This window comes from Episyrphus balteatus, chromosome 2, assembly GCF_945859705.1.
Source record: "Episyrphus balteatus chromosome 2, idEpiBalt1.1, whole genome shotgun sequence".
NCBI lineage: Eukaryota > Metazoa > Arthropoda > Insecta > Diptera > Syrphidae > Episyrphus > Episyrphus balteatus.
Genome location: NC_079135.1, coordinates 120,075,564 through 120,098,020, shown reverse-complemented (window position 1 = coordinate 120,098,020; position 22,457 = coordinate 120,075,564). Strand labels below are relative to the sequence as shown.

Genomic DNA, 22,457 nt, shown 5'->3' with positions numbered 1-22,457 from the left:
CTTAGGGTTGTTTCAAAACTGTTTTCATTAAAAAAGTTTGTTTAAATTAATTTGTTTTACCCACTCCCAGATCTTACAAAAACTAAAAAGTAATAAAATGATTGAAAAATATTATAGGTGAGCCCCCCTTCCCCTAAAATTTTTGTGGTTACGCCGCTGGAAATGGGGTTAACATGAGAAAAATGTCTCTAAAAGCGAAGGGGCTTCATTTAAAACATGTAAAACATAGCTTCCAAGTAAAATAATAATGTAGAGGAAAAAAATTTTCAAACAAAGAAATTTAACAAATTGTGTAGATTTACAACCCCTTAATGCATACGAAGCCAAATATGGCTTCCGTACTTTTTGCCCTCCCAAGACCAGGCCAATAATTTTTTTTCAATCAAAATTGGTTCATAGTATACACAATTAGACAGTCGATCAAAAATTAATTTTTAATTCCATTTTACTTACCAAACAAACGCAGTAATTAACACTTAAAGTATGAATTTATTCTACACTTTCGATTTCAATGCACACGACTGATCGACTCACCTGTGATCATAAAATACACCTTTATTTTGTGCCGGACATACGAAAAAACTATGTCTATGGGTGCTCAGAAACACAAAGAAGGAGATTGTATTGAATCTTTAACATTTTTTTGTGACAGAGAAGAGAAAAGTGCATACAAACAGACAAAACCATATTTGGCTTCGTATGCAGTAGAGGGTTAATAATATTTTTTCGAATTTTTAGACTTACGAGGTTAAGAAGTTTAACCGTCGATATACATTTTTTGAGTTATTGCAATTTTCTCTAAAACGGCTTTAACGATGTACGTACTGATCTAAAGCTATTCTAATGAAACTGCGTTTTTAGTTTTTCGGATAATGAATGGCGTTGCCATTTTCTTGTGAAAACTGACATTTTGGTTATTTGCGAATATTTTGATTTTATTCAAACAAAAAAAAACATTTATTTTTATGTTTTCAGGCTATGGAATAAATTTTTTTGATTGACAACCTATAAAAAATATATACCATGTGAAAGCTTATTATTTCACCTTTCATATGACGTATCTATCTCATTTTAAAGATGCCTACAAGAGAAGTTAGAATTTTTTAAAGCCAACCATGTCGAATTTCCAGACTGAGATTACGGTACTTCCCCACACGTTTGGGGGGCAACAGACCACCACTGGTGTTTTGAGGTTTTTCGCAAGTTTCTTGATTTAACATTGTGTAGCTTGTAGTTAGTCTACCGTTATGTGTGATATACCAAATGAAAGGTAATTGTATCAGGATGCTCATAAAAGTTTAATAAAATTTCTAACTGCTCTTGGTTATAACCTGTTGAATTCTAAAATTTTATTTTACCGTTATCTCAAAATTGTGTTTACGAAAATGATTAAAACTTCGCACACATATAGTCGTAGTCATGGTCTATCATTACTCCGTATACTTTATTCCTGTATCTATAAAAGAAAAAAAGATAAAAATAAAAAACGATGAAAATCGGTTAAAAACGGTAAAAAACGTGTTTTTTTAAAACTTGTTTCTTCCGTTATTCAGTCAAAACTCACTAAACGATTCCAAGTTTTTGCATATGTATGCATAAGGCCTACATGTCCTATAAGTTTGAGATTTTTTTAAACTTAAAAAAAAAAGCTAAAAATCAAAAATTACCCAAAAATACCCCTAAAAAACAAGGTGTTTTTCAAAAATTCATATTTCGAAACGCAGAGTGTTGGAAAAAATCCGTATCAGACGCCTAATTTTTTATTCTCTCATCTTTCACCTGGCATCTTTATTAGAATATTCAAAAAAAATTTCCTTTACCCAAAATCATCATTTTGTCAAAGCCCCAACACGTGTACAACGTTTAAACAAAACGTTATAGCTTAGTTTCAAAACTTTTTAGAATTTTTTCTTAAATGCAGTTATTATTAAATTAGTCTCATCTATCTATAGTAAAAAAATCAATTCTCTACGACTTCGCGTTTAGATTTTAGCCCAAATTTCATCTTCCCGTTTTACCCCTGTTTACCCTGTTAACTGACGGAATTTTTAAAAATCCTTCATTTGGATTAAGCTTTAGGTTATTATCTATCTTAAATAAGCTAGAGAAGATTTTTGTATCTCTAATAGTTTATTTTTAATTTTGAATTGAAATTTTTTGTCGCACTGCAAAAATGCGAGAGTGTAACGTTAGAAAATGGCGTCACTTTTTTGTGGTGGCTGCCAGGTTCATCGACTTATAAGACGTTATCACGTCAAAAAGTTTGTTTTGCTACACAATTGCCTTCAAACTAACCTAGCAACCCGACTGTTTAGTCAGCTGCCTGTATGCACACTAGGAGCCTAACCCGACTAAACTATCGGCCGAAAGAAAGTTTGTAGTGTTTAAATTTTAAATTTCGTTAAAATCGAATTAGTAGTTTCGGTAAAACTTGGGGGAAACCCTAATTTTCAAAAAAAGGTTAGGAAAAAAAAAGAAAATGAATATTCTAACTCTTGACTAAAACTAAACTAAAAAATAATTAAACCAATTCTCTGATAAATTAATCAGTGTAGTTTAAAACTGTAGATACAGACAGTCACTGATTGTTTCTCGTTTGACGCAGTATCTTGGAACTGCATTTTTTCAGTGGAAAACTTTGAGTTTTCTTTTTTTTTTTTACTAAGGATTTACATATTTAGCAGTTATTTTTATTATTTTCATCAACTTTAATAAGATATGAGACTTCGTATGATGGTTTAGCTTTGTATTAACTTTGAATACACATATAATAACCCAGTGATCTGGAAAAAAATAAACGTAACTGCTGACCAAAAGATTAAATTTACAAAACCTTTTACAAGATGACTCTTCCAAATTTATGATCCAAAGTTCAAAACCCTTTTTTAACCCATTTACTAATAAACTTTCCACAATATCTAAAATTATTAAGACTTAACCTTGCTGAAATATATTTTTTTGTAAGTTTTTTTTCCAAACTCCAACTAAGCTCTTTTTCAAGGAATTTTAATAAAAATCAACTTACCTAACAATCAGAATTTCAATAATTCTAATTTTTCGATTTAAATTATGAAGATCAAGTTTATATATAGGTATTCTTAACAACGTGAAGGTTTTATTATGTTTTTTTTTATTTGTAATTCAACATGTATAACACTTAAAGGATTTACTCCATCAAATAAGGATAATAATCCTCTTTTCAAAAAAATATCCTCCACATACATACAGGGTGTCCCACAAACACCGCCCCAAATAAAAACCATGGATTCCTGAGGTCATTTTAAGTCGAAAAACTTAAGAGGTGATTTTCTCGTTTTCGTCCCGTTTTCGAGTTACCACGGTTTTTATGATTTTTTCTCTTTTGTCCTTTAACTGGCCTTATCTTTGTCAAACTACGTTTTAATCGAAAGATTTTTGTTGCAACCGATCAAGAATTTATTGCAGTTTAAGTTTGTCTCAAAACTTTTATTTCTGCGGACTACCGTTTCTCCACAATTCAGCATCAAACACAATTTTATTCGTTTTTTAAGTTGTTTTTTACACTTTCATATCATTTAAGTCAAAAAAACACGTTAATGAGTATAAATTTTTTGTGCTTTTTATTAAAGCCCAGTTTATTTTCATAAAAAAAATAAGTTTTATTTCATAAAAAAGTAATTAAAAAAAAATAAACAAACTGAGTGAATGAAAAAAAGAAATAATTTTTAAATAAAAAATTAATTTAAATGAATTAAAAACTTTTTCTGAGCAATTGTGGTTAAGAAAAGAACAAATAGATAAAGCTCAGAAAAAGTTTTAATTCATTTAAATTAATTTTGTATTGAAAAATTATTTTTTTTTTAATTCACTCAGTTTGTTTATTTTTTTTTAATTACTTTCAGTAGCCTTTTTTATGAAATAAAACCTATTTTTTTATGAAAATAAACTGGGGTTTAATAAAAAGCACAAAAAATTAACACACATTAACGTGCTTTTTTGACTTAAATGATATGAAAGTGTAAAAAAGAACTTAAAAACCGAAGAACATTGTGTTTGATGCAAAATTGTGGAGAAACGGTTGTCCGCAGAAATAAAAGTTTTGAGACAAACTTAAATTGGAATAAATTCTTGATTGGTTGTAAAAAAAATCTTTCAAATCAAACGTAGTTTGGCAAAGATAAGGCCAGTTAAAGGACAAGAGAGCAAAAATCATAAAAACCGTGGTAACTCGAAAACGGGACGAAAACGAGAAAATTACCTCTTAAGTTTTTCGACTTAAAATGACCTCAGGAGTCCATGGTTTTCATTTGGGGCGGTGACTGTGGGACACCCTGTATATTCAAACAAATATAATACATATACATTTCGAGTCCACTTTAAATTATGTACCAACGTCCTACTTAACAAACCCTTGAATCCGTCCCCTGTTTATACATTCCTCCGCCAACAACAGGCAAATTATGTAAAAGGACCTCCTACAACAAGCCCATAAACTTGTGTAAGCATTGCCTTTGAACTTAAGCCTATACCTCTGGTATAATCTACCTACAACCAGAGTGAGAAAGAGTGTCCTTTGATAACACAGCAGCAGGGTTAAGTTTGTTTTTTCCTCTTTTTTTTTTTTTTATTTTATTTTTTTGATCTCAATTCTCGTTTTTATTTTTCCATCTGTGCAAATGTCCTGTTCTCACTACAGATTTTATTTTTAGTATAATAAGCTAATAAAGGGATTTTTAGTGATATTGCATTTATTTTTACATTTTTTCCTCTTTTTTTTTTGTATTTTTATTGCACCACTCTCGTCCTTTCTGTGTGTATATGTCAACTTAAATTTATTTGATTTTTTTTTTTATATGAAAGTAATTCCTAGAGAAGGATATAGACAGTAGGGAAATATAGTAAAAAAAAGGGTAAAAAAAAAAAAAAAACTAGAAACTAGACTGTATAACCCCCTATTGACGGAACTTGGTTGAATGCCACATGAGTAGAAAAGTTTTTCAATTTAATTTTAACTTCATCGTAGTGACATTTTCAATATACGAATAAAAAAGGATACTCTAAAGGCTGTAGTGGCAGTAGTAGCAATACTCTCTCGCCCACACAGAGTGGTTTTGCTCTACTTTGATGGGTCTATAGAAATGGAGTTCCCTCTCTTGCTCATCCTTCTTTCTGTGTGGCCCCCATTTTGTCATATGGAAAATGGAAAGTCGAAAAGTGGACTCAATGGCTCAGCACTTGGAATATGCAAAATTCTATCTGGGAGTTATAATATTCTGCGAGTAATTCTATGTTTTTTTTTGTCAATAGAATCACTTAAGCTTTGAATAGGATAGTTTGAGAACTTTTTTCGAAATTGAATCGAAAGGGTCAAGAGATTTAAAATTTGCAATTTTCAGCAATATAATTTCAATTTGCATTGTTAACTGAGAGCGCATTCAATTTCAATATACTTTTCTACAAAGTATCAGAAGACTTGAATTTTATTATTGTTTGAAGGCAACAAAAATTCCAATGGTTTTATTGAGTCTATATAACAAGCTTATAAAACCAACTAAAAAAACTCATAAAACTAACCACTGATTCTGACCACAAAATCTCTTTCTCTCTACTAAAAGGAATTTTTACATTCGCCATCATCAATGTTATTTTGCTAAAAGTAGAACATGTGTTTGGCATAAAAACACACAAATCCTCTGCTGACCACTAAATAGAAACGCCTCCACTTTGGTTTTTCTATTTTGATTCACTCTATACTGACTGAATGCAACGAAAACATACACAAACTTTGCTGACTGGAGGATGCAATTTTTATGGTTTTATACATTTTTATTTTTAAAAATCTCATCACTAGATCTGGACATTGATCCACAAAAAAAAAAAACTATAAAATTGGATTTTCGAAGAATTTTAAACGCCAATTGTTTATGTGTCAGCAACAGAGAGAGAGTGCATGAAAAGTCAACGGATTCAATTTTATTTGAAAAACCAACCACAAAGGTGATCTATCACTTCAACAAATCTATCAAATATTAATTTGATTGGAATTGGAATAACAATATTTTTTGGGGTTGATTGTAGTTGGACAGGTATTAAAGTTGAATTTGCTTGTATTTTTTTTGAGATTTATACTTTTTGCAGATTGTGTATTTCTGTCATCGAGGTATTTGCAATGTATGTAAGAGCAAATATCAGAAGTGAGTACAAGCAATTAATTAACCAATTTTATGATCTATAACTTTGGTTTTTCAATTCACATTTTATATTAACTACACAATCAAGTGGGACAAAATCTCGGGTATTTTCTTAATGCATTCACATATAAATTTAGTTTCATCTATTTCCCACTTTAAAATATTGACTTTTGATTCAAAAGGTTTAAGTTTCGTTCCTCTAAACAACCGCTTAGATCCATATTCCAATTTTGTCCAATACACTTAATAAATGGCAATTTCAAAATACCATAAATGAGATAAAATTTGAAATTTTTAACAATTAGTCTGTTTGAATTTTTAAAGAATTTCAATGATTCATAGTGCGAAGAAAGGATTTAAGTGTTTGTTCAAATATATGAAAAATTAAGGATTCTTAAAAAGTTGAAATTTCATTTTTTTTTTTTTTTCAAAACAACCTACGTAATTTAAAATTACTTTTCTATTACATTTTGTAGGTCTTATTGGACATATTAAAACTACTTCCTTTCTTTTCAATAAATCCTCTGGATCTAAGGATCTGGATTTAAGGACATAAAATAGTTTTTACACTTCAGTCATTGCGAAAATTCTAGCTTCATTAGTTTCCATCCGATTTTAATAAAAAATAAATTGCTCGACAGTCTTACTGTGTTATTTAACAGCCCTAAAAACCATACAAAGTCCCGAGAAATGTAATTCAATTTTGTTTTTGCTAAACGGTGTGATTGAAACATAAAAATGTGTTTTTATTAACAAATAAGGTTAAAAACAGTTACATACATATGTAATTTGAACATATTTTTTTTCTTTCTCACATCATAAAAATTATTTAGATTTTTACATTTTTTTCTCTTTTCTTTTCTTTCTTTGTTTACCTTAAACTCAAATTAAATTATTTTATAAATTTTGAATATTCAAAAGAATTAAATTTTCTCTAACATAATATTCTTCAACACTTCTAAGAATTGACACTTAGGGGAAAGGTGCGAACAGTGAGGCAGTGCAAACAGTGAGACAATCCATTTTTCTCTTTTCTGAAAATAAGCACAGTAACGCTAGTTTGGGTCAAAACGTTTATTTCTCCGTCTGCGTCTTTTAATTTTGAGCCGACTAAATTAAAGCTGTCCATTTTCCTACACCGAAAAATATCACACAAAATCAGGTGAAAATAGTTTTTGGAGTGTTATAAAAACAGTACATAACACAAAAAAATCTGGTTAGTGGACAGAACTTTTTTTACATATCCACGGTTAAACTGCAAAACATCGTAAGTCTAAAAATTCGAAAAAATATAATATTGGAAAATCGTTAGAGCCCTTTTTTTTAAATAGTTTTTTTTTATCTAAAAACTATTTCAAAAAAAAACTGTCAAGAAAAATTTTCTACGACAATAAAAAACAACTATTGTTCGACACATAAAAAAAACTTCAAGAGAATTCATCTACTCGATTTCAAATATTGATTTTTCAAAAATAAAAATAAAATATTTTTTTAAAAATCCAAGATGATGTTTTCGAAAATTTTTCAAAAGACAGATATAAAGACAATGATCCTATGACTGATACCGTATGTTTTGGGACAAAACATTTTTTTTTTATTTAAAAAATTTGTTTGTAATGTTTTTTTTAATAAAAGTTAGACCCATTTTTGAGAAAAACAACATTCTCCAATTTGGTCTTATAGCAAGGACCATTAATCTTGGTTAAAAAACTCTTAACTACGAAATTTGAAGTAAATCGTAAACATAAATCGTAAACATACAAAATTACTTTAACTCCACTGAAAACGTTTCCGATACGATTTTGATCACAAACATAATATTAAAAAAAAAAGGATGTTAACAGTAATTTTTTTAATACATAAAATTTCATTTCAAATCTCTCTTTCAAATATGAATAAGAAATGAATATTTTGAAATAAATATACCGAACAATTTGAAATTATGCTTTTAATAAAAATTGAATTTAAATTACGGTACGTATTTTCTTTTGAATCAAATTTCAAACTTAATGCTTCTTAATAAGCTCAAAAACATAAATTTTGTATACACTTTATTGCTTTATATAGATTTATATGGCTAGTAAAAAGGTCCACGACAACAACTTGTTGCGGTTATTTTCCCAAACCAAATTTTTCAAGTCCCTATACTTATTTGAGAATATTCAAATTAGAGAGATAAAATCTTTTGGATTACAAAAGAATGTAAACAAGTGGTCGCTTGTCTCACAATTTGGGTTAGTTTTATAATAAAATTCTATAAACTTTGACATTTAGATTTTTTGACACCATTGCCCATTTCAACGAAGTAAAGAAAGATGAAAACCATCTGAACAAGTTCTCATGGTCTATATTGTATACTTTAAAATAATATTCTATTACGTTATTTTTTTTTTTTTTGATAGAAATGTCTTATTCATTCAAGGGTATCGGGGTCATCAGATAAAATTGTTATTTGGATAAGGAGCTATATTGGAATTTTGTTTGTCCTTTTTTCTTTGAGATGTTGTCATTTTTTTTTATATTTCTTGTTTGTTTTTAATCAAGAACAAAACCTAGTTTCATCTTTATAAACATTTTGTATTTTTTTTTGTTTTTTTGTTACACATACGCCCTAGTGAACTTTGATCTTTAAACTTTTCTAAGGAAAAATAAATTTCTTCCCAATTCAATAAAAATGATAATATTAATTTTATGAATATAAAATAATATTTCTTACCATTTGTCGTCGAGGAACCTTGAAATAGACCTCTTACATAGTTAACTAATCTCCTTAATATCGGTCGATGTTTATGCCGCACCTTCCGTTGACCTTGTTCAACATCATCGGATTTAATTGATTTCGTCGCATCGACAGTTATTTCAATATTACTATGCGATCCAGGAACGATAAGTGCATCACTACTGCTAGTGCCAGGGCGGCAGAGCGCTGTATTACTTGCGCTTTGTTGTGTATTTTGTGTCGAAACACTTCCACTAACTCCGCGGCTGATAGTTGCCGCTCCAGCATTATTGCCGCCATTACTGCAATGCGGCAATGTCGATCCGCGATAGATCAAATCGTTTTGATCGGATATTTGCCGCAAGGCATGCAGCCCAGCACTCGATGTGCTGGTACTTGCTATGCAAATACTATTTCCGCCGATATTATCACCGCCATTACTGCCACCGCCATACAAAATGGGGTGTCGTTGTTGGAGTTGCGGACCCGCCATTTTTTTTTTTTTTTTTTTTAATTTAATTTATTTTTATACAAATAATGCGACAGGATGAAAACACTGTCACTTTTTTTTTTAATTTTGATTTTTTTTTTCTTATTAACAATTTTGACACTATTTTTTCAAAAACATCATGATTTTAGAATTATTTTGAATTTATTTGATTACAAATTGAAAAAAAAAAAAAAAAATTAGTCAACCATTTTTTTTGTGGCTGGTTGAAAAATTGCATTGATTTCTTGCAAAAAGCAAGAAGTCGCCATTTTGTTTCATCGTCAATATTGACGAAGTAACTGTTAACTAAAATTAAAAAAAAAAAATCCACTTCACTTTGATATTTTTATGATTTACCTAGAAAAGGTAGTATTTTTTTTTCTTATGAGCCCATATTTTTTAATTATTTGTTATTAAATAAGAAGCTTTTATTTTGGCTTTGGTTTTATTAGTTTTAACATTTTTATAGATGCGGTTTAGATTATTTTTTGTAGCAAAATCTGTAAAATAAGATGCAAGAAAAAAAAACACATGTTAGAAAATAGCTATTAGTAAAAGCAATTTATAATACACATAATAAAATTAGTAACAATTTATTAGATCATTCACACTTATCATTTTTAATACATACAAATGCATTTTACATCATACTACTACAATTCATTCTACTACAATTTTTTTTGGTTTCAAAAATTATCAACCCTGTGCTATATCTTTCGAGACGAGAATTACGTTTGTTATTCAACAATATTTCCTTTTCCTACGTATCACTTTAAATTAACCACACTTATATCACTTCAATGGAACTTATCTTCAATTTGAAATCTCTCAAACAAATCAAACAATGAATGGTTAATAATAATTCTTAGAACTAAAAGCAGCATTATAAATGCCATAATAGTTGTATTATCACTTTCATTTAACCAAAAAACTAATTTCCTTTTACCAAGAAATAACGATAACATCAAAGCAAAATTCCCAACATTATAACCAATATACACAGAACAGAGAAAACCAATTTCATTATACAAAACTTCTATAAAAGGCAAGTAGGTAGTTCTCAATAATTTTATAGAAGGACATAGTCGTACTTTATTGAAAGCCACATGCAAATGTCTTTTTGTATTTCATAAATTACTTTTGTAAGGTTTTAACACACCCACAAAATGAAGCTCCATTTAATAATAACGATAGAAGTTCAATTTCATTTTATACAATTCAGAAAGAGAATAAGCTTTCTACCAACGACGACGACGATGTTGGAATTTATTTATTTTTTTTTTTAAGAAAACCAACTTTGATTGGATTTCTTGTGAACTAAATAAACAAAAAACACATACACACTGTTATTATTAGTGGAACAAACATGTAGTACACACAGGATACAACCCAATCTATTATGCGGTTAAGAATTATTTTAACTTTATTACATGATTGTTCACGAAGTCACAAATTGCTACACAAAGCTAGGTAACTAACTATTACCAGCAGTTAAGATTCCTACCTTATTACGAATTGTTGAGAATGAAGATAATGATGATTGTGGATACACTGAACGAAAAAGTTGGGGATTCTTAAACATACAAAAATACAAAAAATGGTATTATTTTGAAATTTTACTAAAAAGGATTCATGTTAGGAAACATTTTCTGAAATAATTTTTTATGATTATTAAAAAAATTGACCATTTTTTTTTTACCTATATAATCTCGAATAACATTTTTATGAAACTTTTTTTTTCAGTGCATTCTCGAGCAATAAAATCTTCTTTTCGTAAGGTTTGTCCTTTCAAGACGATTATTCATGCACTGGAATGTAAAAAGTAGTAATCCCCTTCCGTTACACCCTCCAACATCAGTTCCACCCTCTGCACACAAAAATAGATACAAGTAAAACTATCTTGAGAATAGGACAAAAGTGCAATAAAGGAAAAACGAAGAAAAAAGAAGAAGCAATTTCCTGAAAAAATGTACATCTAAACCGACAATGTCCTTATCGCGTGACTTTAAGTAAGCTCACGTTCACTTAACTTTGTTCCGAACTTGCTGATATACAATTTTTAGTTCAACTCCTTTTTTTTTTTTTTTCTTCAACATTATCACCATCATCATTATCATCCTTTAGCATAGAAAAAGTATCTTTAGATGTTGAAAGTCAGATAATAAATGTAAAAGTGTTTGTGCAGCACTCCAATTCAACATTTCGCTGTAAAATAGTAAATTGGCTAAAAGGATAACGCCAGGCAAATGTCAGTAGTCGTAGAATCGTTTTGTATTATATACTCGTACGACCATAGAACGCATAATATCGTTGGCTTTTTCCTCTTTCCTTCAACAAACTCCAAACGTTGAACAAAATGACTTTTCTGACTGAAAAACAAATGAATAAATAAAATGAGATCCTTTTTGTCGATATCAGTTAAGAAATAATTGAGATGAATTTGTTTTTGTGTACATTTACAATTTACTGTTATATTGGAAGGAATGGAGGAGCTTGGTAATTAAGTGACTAAAAGGAGTTACTCAAGAAATTTATTATACCAACGATTCTTTTGCAAAACACGCAAAGGCAAACATGGTATAAAAACGAATTACTGTTGGCGTATAAATTAGCTCATTGAAACTTTGAATTTAGAGTAAATAGCAATTTAAAATTAATCTAAGATGAAGAATTTCCTGAAAATGTATGTCAATGTTGTGTTTTCAAGTTTTATTTCAACTGACATAGAATTTTTAATTTAGAATTTTCAAGAAGCTGGAAAAATGTTTTCATGTTAGTAATATATTTTCAGTTTTTAAATTTTTCAGAAAATACTCGAGCATTATGTAGGGCTTGTCACACTGTTACGCAACGGCATTTCTAAATTTCCTAACAGCTCAAAATTCTGGATTTACCTATAATAATTCTAATCAACTAAATTCTGCAAAGAATTAAAAAAAAATTTTGACGAATTTTGTATAACTATCTTCTCGAAAAACTACTTATTTATGCACTTTGTCAATTTTTTTAGTATTATATTTTTTTTTTTTTTGTTTTTGTTGTCAATAAATTTAAAAATGTGTATAAAGAAATGGTTTTAATGTTAAATATTTGCATATAAAAGAAATTGTTTTAATGTTAAATATTTTCATAAAAAAATTAAGCAATTATTTAATTATTATCAAACAAAAATGAATTTTCAAAAAAAAAAAAAAATAAAAATAAGTAAAAAATATTTTGTATCAAACAACCTTGTTTTTAATTAGTTTTCAACAAAACACTTTTTTTTGTCAAAAAAGCAGAATTTTGAAAACCAGTATTTTGAAGTCACAATTTTTACCCGCTTCCAAAATATACCTCATTATAAAATATTTCATTAAGGTCTATCTTTTAAAATTCGTGCGCGAGCACTTTTTTTACATTATCAAAACGATATTTTTTTTTCAGCCTTTTTACAGAATTTTGATGTACAGAAATTTGAAATACAGTATTTTGACCAACCAAAATTTTGCTGTACAGAATTTTGACTTTCAAAATTTTGCTCGTACAGCATTTTGCACATACAGAATTTTGACATACCTACAGTATTTTGGCTTACAGTATTTCGAATACAGAATTTTGCAACATACAGAATTTCGACCCCAACCCTTTAAAAAATGGTTCTTTGAAATTCTTTTTTTCTAAAAATGCACCTTAATTTATGAAATTAAATCTCACAAACCTACTCTTGGAGTCAAAGATTCTTATTAATACTTTATGAATTTGAGCTTCAATAAAAGAATGCAATTTTATTTCTTTTGAAAACAATTTTGAAGTGAAAACTTCTTTAGTATCGTAGTGATTTGAAACAAGATGAAACGAAAACGCGACACGAACATTCAACTTGTTATAATTAAATTTTGTTTTAATAGATAGATGAATGAAATTTGTATTGTAGATCGGTAATTAAATAAATTATAATTGTACAAAATTTCAATTAATTTCATATTCAAAATTCTGAGATAACGGTAAAAAAATGTTCTTTTTCTATACACGTTATATCTTTTGATCTAGTGCACATACATTTAACTTTAATACGCATGCTGATAACATAACCTATTATTTGATATATCACACATAAGGGTACATACTCCACAAGTAACATAATCTTAAATTGAAAAAATTGAAAAATACCTCAAAACACCTGTGGAGATCTGTTGCCGATGACCAGCCACCAGTGTAGGAAGTACCGTTATTTCAGTTTGAAATATCGACATGGTTGGATTAAAAAAATCTTACTTTTTTTGTAGGCATTGTAGAAATATGATTGAAGCGTCATATATAAAAGATGAAATAATAAAGATATGAAATTTATTATATGTTGTCATTTAAAAAATGGATTTAATGGCGTTAGAAGAGAAAAGAAAAACTAATTGCGTTGAAAAAATTCTAGTTTTTTAGTAGATGTTGTATAGTCGATATAAATATTTTGAGCTGAAACAATAAGCTTTCAGATGGTCTAAAATTGTCATAAAAAAAAGTAATGGAATAAAAAAAAGTTGTATTTTTTCGATTTTTTTAAAATGATTTTTAAGGTTTCACTTCAACCACGTGTGAATTGCACACATGATTTTTTTTTATCAATTTCCAAGAAGTTGCTTTTCAGAAAATGAATCTTTTTAAAAATTGGTAAATTGTAAGTACCTATTGTATTTTTGGTCAAATCAAATTATTTCCAAAAACTTCCCTGAACAATCTCTAGAAACTACTAAATAAATTTGTAGCGATGGGTCTACATGTTTAAGCTGCAGCTACCTATACAGATAGACTAAAAAAAACTTCTTTAGCATTCTCTATCATCGTAACCACAGGTAAGAAACGGTTACCAAATTTATCTTTTTAACAAAAATAATAAATAAATAACCCAGCAGGCATTTTTTTTTTAATTTCTGGTAGGCCCACAGCAATTAGAAATGTTTTTAACATCAATACAGATCACTGACCGTACCCTAAAAATACTATCAAAAATTAAAAGCAAAGATTTCACGAATTGGCTATATGACACATGCTCAAACTACTAAGCTTGAAAACTGACTCTTCGATCTTTCTTCAATCAACATAATGATGAGCTGAATTTTCTTCAATAACTTATATCATATTCAATCTTTTAAACTCATTTAATTCTTTAGTAATTCCTACAACAGATTCCTGAATCCTTTTTACATGCATTCCAAACAACAACATTTATCTTCATTCCCATTTAATTCTCATAATGCAAAAGTTTTTCTTTAAAAAAAACTTTGTCTATTAAATTTAATTTTCGATAAAATTTATCTCTAAGAAACAAAGGACATTCAGTACTTGTACATTATTTTGAAATCTTCCTTCCAAGACTTTGTAGCGTAGCAGCGTAGGAAAGGGTATTTATTTATCCTTGTTTAGTATTCCAACTGGAAATATAACTTGCCGCCTTCACTATGCTAGCACAGTAGTTTGTAGAGTATAGTTGTTAGACTTTTATTACAAAACTCAAAAGTTTTCTCTTCCTTAATATTTATACTTGAGGCACAGTTAAGTTCTATGAAGAAGGAAATAATAAATAAAACAAAAGTCGAAACGAAGAATAAAAACAAAAGTAAAAGAAAAAGGTTGATATTTTGTTTTCGTTCTTTTGTGCAAATAACTTTGAGGGTTTTTATTTTTTTGTTTAAGGAAGTTACTGGGATCTGGTTTTTAGTATGCATCAAAAGAACTTTGTTCACTCAAATTTATCCTAACACTACGAGACATTGAATTGTGATTAAATTTCGTCAGAAATCATCAAGATTATTGAGTTTCGGAATTAGATACAAATTTTGACTATCTTTCTCCATTTTTTCTAAATAAAGATTATTTTATTCATTGACCCTATTCAAAGGAACAGCATTGTATAATGCAATTATGGTTACTTTTTTCCACAAAGAATTTTTCCTTTTTTTACTTCGCAAAAAAAAAAATTGGATACAAGAAAAATAATAAAGAAATACATTCACATGCGACAAGGAAATAAATTTTGTCATTTTTTTTATTGCAAATAATTTACTTCTTAGTTCCGCATGTTATATTGCTTACATCCGATTTTATTATAAATGAAGAAGTCCTTGGTCGTAAAGTAGTTTTCTGCAAACGGAACCCCCCACACCGTCGCAATAGGATGTGAAATATTATTTTTTCATTTTCCATTTTTATTGAAAATGATTTCGACCATTATGGAATCAAAAAAATCTATGATTTCTACTCAAGACTCAAGATGGTCCGAACGAAAGATGAAGTTAGGGAGCTGGTGGCAGCTTTTTTGACTTTTCAATAAAATTAGGTAAAAAAAGTTTACAATAAAATTAGATTTGAGTAAGGTTTCTCTTATTAATTTTTGATAACGACTTCTTAATTTAGAAGAAAGGACATCGAGGATAAAAGCTGGAAAAAATGTATGAAACGAACTTTGAGCTTATTTCTAACTGCTTTGTGAATAACAACTTTAGAACGCTTTTTTTCTTAAATATTTTTTTTTATTGTCTTTAAATGTTATAAACTCTGAACATTAAATTGCAAAGTTAGTAAAATTTGCAACTGTTTTTAATAATTTTAAATTATATATTATTTTTTTTTTTTTAGCCAAATATGACTGCCATCAGCTCCCTATCTATCAAGTTCAATGCGTCAATTGCAGTTTCCTGCAAAAATCGAAATCCTTATTATTATTTCTTATTTTTTTCATTTTCTATTTTGTTGTCATATTTATTCACACCAACACAGAGACACCTACATCCGAACTGGATAATAGTTTAGTAATTTTTTTTTTTCTCTAGACATCAAGACAGAAGACAGTCACAGAGTCACCCAAACGGAAGTGAAGTGTTCTCCTGTAGTCTGAAGCTGAAGTGGAAATGTTTTCATTTTGTTGATTTTTTTTTTAGTGTGTTTTGTTAGTATTTTCACCTGACAGCAAAGTGGTATGGAACGGGGAAAAAAAAAATAATAAATAATAAAGTGTCATGGAAAAAATAGAATACAAGATTGAAATGAAAACAAACTATGGAAATAGAAATGTTGAGTAAAGATATATATACAAAAAGAATTTGTGATTCAATTGGTGCAACTGAAATGTAAGTTGTCATCACTTTTGAAAACTTGAGCTTGTTTGACGTACTTTTTTTTTTGGAGGATCCACTTTAGAGATACAAACATATATACAAATTTTGTTTTTGCTTGAAAATCATTATTTTAAACTACTCAGGTACATAACAGTCTTATAAGATAATTTATCGTCATTCAAATATAAATAAAACGTTGCGTTGTTTGACATCCTTATTATTCTTATATAATTTTAATAAAAATTAATTTATATATTTTTGGTGGCAGGACTTTTAGTAAAAATAACTCAAATTTTCTGAAAATATTTGCAAAGAGCTGAATTCTGATTTTAATGTTAGAAATAGAATGCATTTTTTTTTCAATATTTTACATTCAATTATGGAATTGCAAGGTCTGAAAAGATAAACCCAATCTATTATAGCATCGGTTCTCAATTTAAATTAAAAAGTATTCAATTCTCCGTCAAACAACCTGCGGTTGATGTTCACTCTGGTGTATACGTACCTTTTTTCTTCATATTTAAAAAAAAAATTATAAATTACCCAGAAATATATTTGAGATTGAGTGTAGTATATACAAAAAGCAAAAGTTCACCGTAACGAGGTCATATTTTGTAGACTTGCTGACAGCTTAAAATTTCAAATGTAAGCAACTATGGTAAGGCAAGGAACTTTTGGTTGGGCAACCGTAGGCTGGTCACCAGGAAATTTTAATACTCTTTGAATTGGAAAAAGAACCGAAATTAGGAATTAAAAAAAATTACTCTTTCTTAAAAAAAAAAACACCCTTTCTCACAATTTTTTTATAGACTCTTTTCTTTCTTGACTGTTATTATAGGTTTTATGGAGGTTACAATTTTTTTTTATATTTTTTTTATTTTTTGACTATTTTACTTGTACCATCTACTTGTTTTGTTTCGCGTTTTAAGAAATGTGAATAATATGGCCATAAAATTAGTAAATTATGCTTAACAACAAACATAATTTTGCTTAGACCGTTGTTAATCGAGGCTGCTGATTACGAAAGGAGCCCTAATTTGTCTAGCTCGGCTTAAAAAAAAAATTCTTTTAATTTAATTTAATTTTTAATCTGAATTTAAAAAAAAAAAACTTAAAAACGAGACTTCTTAGAAAAAATACACTTACTTTGATCCAGATTAATGCATTTGTTTTCCATCAAATAAAAAAAAATATTTGTTGCAACTAAAAATATTTTGCATTAAAAAATTGTTATTGTAATTTATTGAAAGATACTTGCATTGAAAATAAAATTTATATTGCAAAAAATACTTTGATTGAAAAAAAGTTTTTATTGCAAATAAAGAATTTTCTGCATTAAAAAAATTCATGCAAAATGTGTGCATTAAATATTTTTTTCTTAAATATTCTTAAATTTCTTCCATTTTTGACTATTATGTACAATATTATAGTTGAAATGGCCAAAATTTTAAGAAAATCAAAGAATATTAAAAAAATATATTTTGATAGGTAAGGAAAATAATTTATTACATATTTGCAGTAAATTTTTTTTTTAATGCAAAATATTTTTAAGTTGCAATAAATATTTGTTTTTATGTATTTTTTTTTCAGTTGCAATGAATATTTCTTTTTATGCAATTTTTTTTAATTGCAATACATATTATTTTTTTTAATTTCAAATGCTTTTTTTTTTATTGATTCATATTGGCGTTGATCTAAGTTTTTCTGGAAAATTTTAAAAATTGAAAATTATTATTTCCCCATTATTATTTTTTTTGTTGAAAAATCATTTAGTAGGTACAATAACAAAAAATTTAAAAAGTTGTTATCTGGGAAGTATCGTAAACAATAGTTTTTTTTATTAAAATCGTGGATATTTGAAAAATTTAAGTTTTATTTAAATTTAAGGACCACTTTTTGAGGAAATATATTTTTTTTCAAAATTATTACGGCTTCTTTTTGGTTGAAGATATGTAATATTAAAAAAACTTTGAAGTTATTCACTAAATTTTCATTTTTTTTTCATACCATTTAGTCAAATTTTTGTTGAAACATAAGTTTTTAAAATGCGTTAAATAAAGATAAGAATATATTTTCTAACAGTTTTCTACTTCACGCTTAGTTTTATAAAATAATTACATAATATCACTATTCCTGGAGAATATTCTTTCAAAAGACTCTATTCATTCAAATTGACGTGATGTATCCTTTCTCTCTGTCACACTATTATAATTTATTCATTCACATGACATAGCAAAAGAAGACAGCTTTTTTCTATTGAACTAACTAAACACATACTTTATGTCTACAAGTAGCATCCTGACACATATGCTTCAAGCGTTATATGGCGTTTTCCTGAAGATATTTTTGTTTTGTCCTCAACAACAACTTTTGAGTTGACGTATTTATAGTTCCGTTGAAGCTATACAAAGTTTTATTTATCTAACTAAAAACATCTACATGTCATCACTTTACCAATACACACAAAATACATCCTTTTTGTATAAATATCTATTTAATAATATAATTCTATAAATAGAAAATTGTGTATATATTTATTTTGTTTTATTTGTGTTAATTTATCAATCTGATTGTATGATGTTATAAAAAGCCTGTAAGGATGTTAAGAAAAAGTAGGACACTCTCATCATAAATCATCTTCAAATTGCAACAGCAGTGACATCCTATCCAACAACCAATCCAACAACGTGCTAGATTACGTCAAATTTATAAAATAATATCAAGAAGTAGTAGTTTTTATATAATAAACGTGATTTTTCTTTCATATATCAAAAATAAGAAGAGTGAAAAATTATCAAGAAAAAATTTATTTTCAGCTAATATAAGTATGTGAAGTGAAGACGGTTTTGAAGGGTTCGTTCCGGATTATAGAACACGAAGTTTATTTTTTCCCTTAAGAGTGCTTAATTGCTAACAAGAGAGTTGGGTTAAATCTTTCTTCACATCTTCGCATATCTTCCCTTTCTCTGTACTTAAAAAAAAAAAAAAACTTAAAGCATTAAATAATCCTGAGTGAGGTTTATTTTTCAACTTTTATATGAAAAATGTCAAATAGATGACAACTTGCATGGAGCAAAATACATACCATACAGCTTGAAAAAAAAAATATGCTTGGATATGAGTGGATCATGGCATCATGTGAAATAGGATAGCATGGAAAGAAAAATGTATGTTGGATGTGCTGTCAGGATGATACGCGTTGAAACTAGGTTATGTCGAGTGCCATAAAGTTTTGAATTGTCAGACATTGGATGTGGGATTTTGTTGAGTAATTGCAAAACGTAGTTTTGTGCGGATAGGATTACATTTTATGCACTTGACCCTTTCGTTTGTTCAACTTATACATTAATCTATTGCAAATCAAGAAAAAGGAGTGCAAAATGCGTTGTTCATATGTCATTTCGAAAAATTAGAACAAATTCTACAAATTTTTATATAACGTATATACCTAACGTCTTTGAACTTAAGTACAAACGTTCAATATGTCATCGAAACAAAAAATAAAATGAACCATTGGCTTTCTGGGAATAGTTAGAGATTTAAATATCTCTTAAAAAAAAACACCCTTTCACACAATTTTTTTTTTTTATGAAATCTTTTTATACCTGCTTTCTTTTCCAAATGCAACGATTTTTCCAAATTTTATGGGGATGGCCCATTAATTTTGTTTCCACTAAAAAAAAACACCCTTTTACCCATGGTATTCTTATAGACACTTTAGATTTTTGTGTCCAATCTCAAAAGCAACATAATTGCTGAATTTCAATAGGATACAATTATTAGATACTTAGTTTTTAAAATATGTCCACATTTTCTCTACACCTAAAAAAACACCCTTTCACATGAAAAAATTTATAGACTCATTTTATTTGTAATTTTCATGGCAAAGACAACATTTTTAACAAATTTCGTTTGGGTACCTTTTATACCATTGATTTTATCAGGCTTATCGCGAGTTTTACTTATTTCCCAAAAAAACACCCTTTCTCATAATATATATTTTTATAGACTACTTAGATTCTTGGTTTCTGTTATAAATGAAACATTTGTACCAATTTTCATTGGTGTAGCATTTTTTTCCCAGTTTTTGTGGTACTATTTCCGAATTTCATCATTTCTTAAAAAAAAAAAAACACACTCAAGATAATTTTGTAGACTTTGTAAACAAACAAAACTCTTGCTCCAAGTTTATAAAATAATAAAATTGATATTAGCTGTTATGATACCATTCTTACACATAACCCATCAAAGATACACCCGTTCACCAAAAAATTTATGGATTCTTTGTCCCTGCTTCATTTTAAACCTTCATCCCGCATTTTATCAGTGTACAGGGGCGTACAAACCAAGATAGGGCCCCGACTGGAGACAATGCAGAGAAGGCAACTTATTATAAAAGTAACGAAGCAAAAATATAAGATATTTTCTTTTTCACGAAAAAACACCCTTCCTACCAATTTTTTTTATAGATTTTTTTGATTCTTGGTTCTTATCCCAAAAGCAAACTTTTTTCCAATTTTATTTTTTTTTTAATGCCTATTTTACCTGTAGTATATTGAATATTCATTTTTACCGACTTCCAAACGAGGAGGTATTCAATTCGTCTGTATTTTTTTTTTTCGTTTGTTACCTCATAACTTTGGACTGAGTGAACCAATTTTGATAATTTTGGATAGCTGGTGGCTGTAATGTGGTCCTATTTTAATTTCGTTCAGTTCTGGCCATAGGAACTATTAGAAAAACCATAAAACCCAGTTTAAGCCATGGAAGTCGGTTTAGTTCTTTGATAAAAATGATTATAAAATGTTACTACTAGTCGCGTTTAATAAAATTGTTGGAAAATATTTCTACACAAATAATTCACGGTGCAACACTGAAAATACACCCGAGAAATAACATAGTGTAGGCTGTTCGTATGGTCGAATAATGCATAAAAATATTTTTGTTATATTTTTGGAACCCTCCATTTTTTTTTATTTACAAACCTTACGATGTTTGTAGTCTTACGATGTAATCTATCAATATTTCAGTCATTTTTCTAACAACTCTCAATATGTTATATGTTTTTGGAAAGAGGATTTCCAGACCTTTTGAATGATGTATAGAAGTCTATTGTTTAAACAAATTAAGTGTAGGTTTTTATCCCACAAATCTTGAAAAAGTGATTTTTTTCACAATTTTTTCAACTTTACCCAATTTTTTTTGCAAAATAAATCAAACAAAAAAATAAAGTAAGGTTATATTCTGAAAGAATATACATTTAGGCACAAATTGGCGTATTTTCTTTATTGAATTTGACCAAAACTGCGGAATCTATGCTATTTTTTCGTAAATAGAAAATGTGGTTTTTCATGATGTGAATTGCAAGGTGCACAATAGGGTGTTCGTTATTTTAAAATAATAAGAATTTCTATGCTCCTACGATCTTATATGGTTAAAAATAAACTAAAAAAAATATTCCCCAAGTTTCAAGTCTCTAACTTAATTCTAACCTGTGCCGCCAAGCGGTTGAAGTTTCTTATGGGAATAACATGGGGTTTCTTGGTCCTTGTTCGATCAATTTTAAATTTCAGCCAAACCATTCGTTCAAAAAATTTAAAACTTTACAGACTCAAATTTAATAAGTGTAGCTATCATGTGAAAATTTTTCAGATTTTTAATTGTTATAATTTTAGAGATTTAGCTTGGTATAAAAAGTCATTTTTTCAGACTTTTTCAAAAATCGCTTTTTACCCGTTTAATGTCAAAAAATTAAAAAACATACATTTTTATTCACAAATTCTTTCAGAATATAACCTTACTTTATTTTTTTGTTTGTTTTATTTTGCAAAAAAAATTGGGTAAAGTTGAAAAAATTGGGAAAAAAATCACTTTTTCAAGATTTGTGGGATAAAAACCTACACTTAATTTGTTTAAACAATAGACTTATATACATCATTCAAAAGGTCTGGAAATCCTCTTTTCAAAAACATACAACATATTGAGAG

The 22,457-nt window shown here is 28.2% G+C and overlaps 1 protein-coding gene across 1 annotated transcript in view; it reads right to left on the bottom strand.

The window, feature by feature from the left end:
* LOC129910133 (uncharacterized) overlaps positions 1-22,457 on the bottom strand; it is a 170,044-nt gene that overhangs the window by 80,008 nt on the left and 67,579 nt on the right. The window contains 1 exon segment of the mRNA XM_055987406.1: positions 8,887-9,879. Coding sequence (XP_055843381.1) covers positions 8,887-9,382 — 496 coding nt within the window. The 5' untranslated portion in view covers positions 9,383-9,879.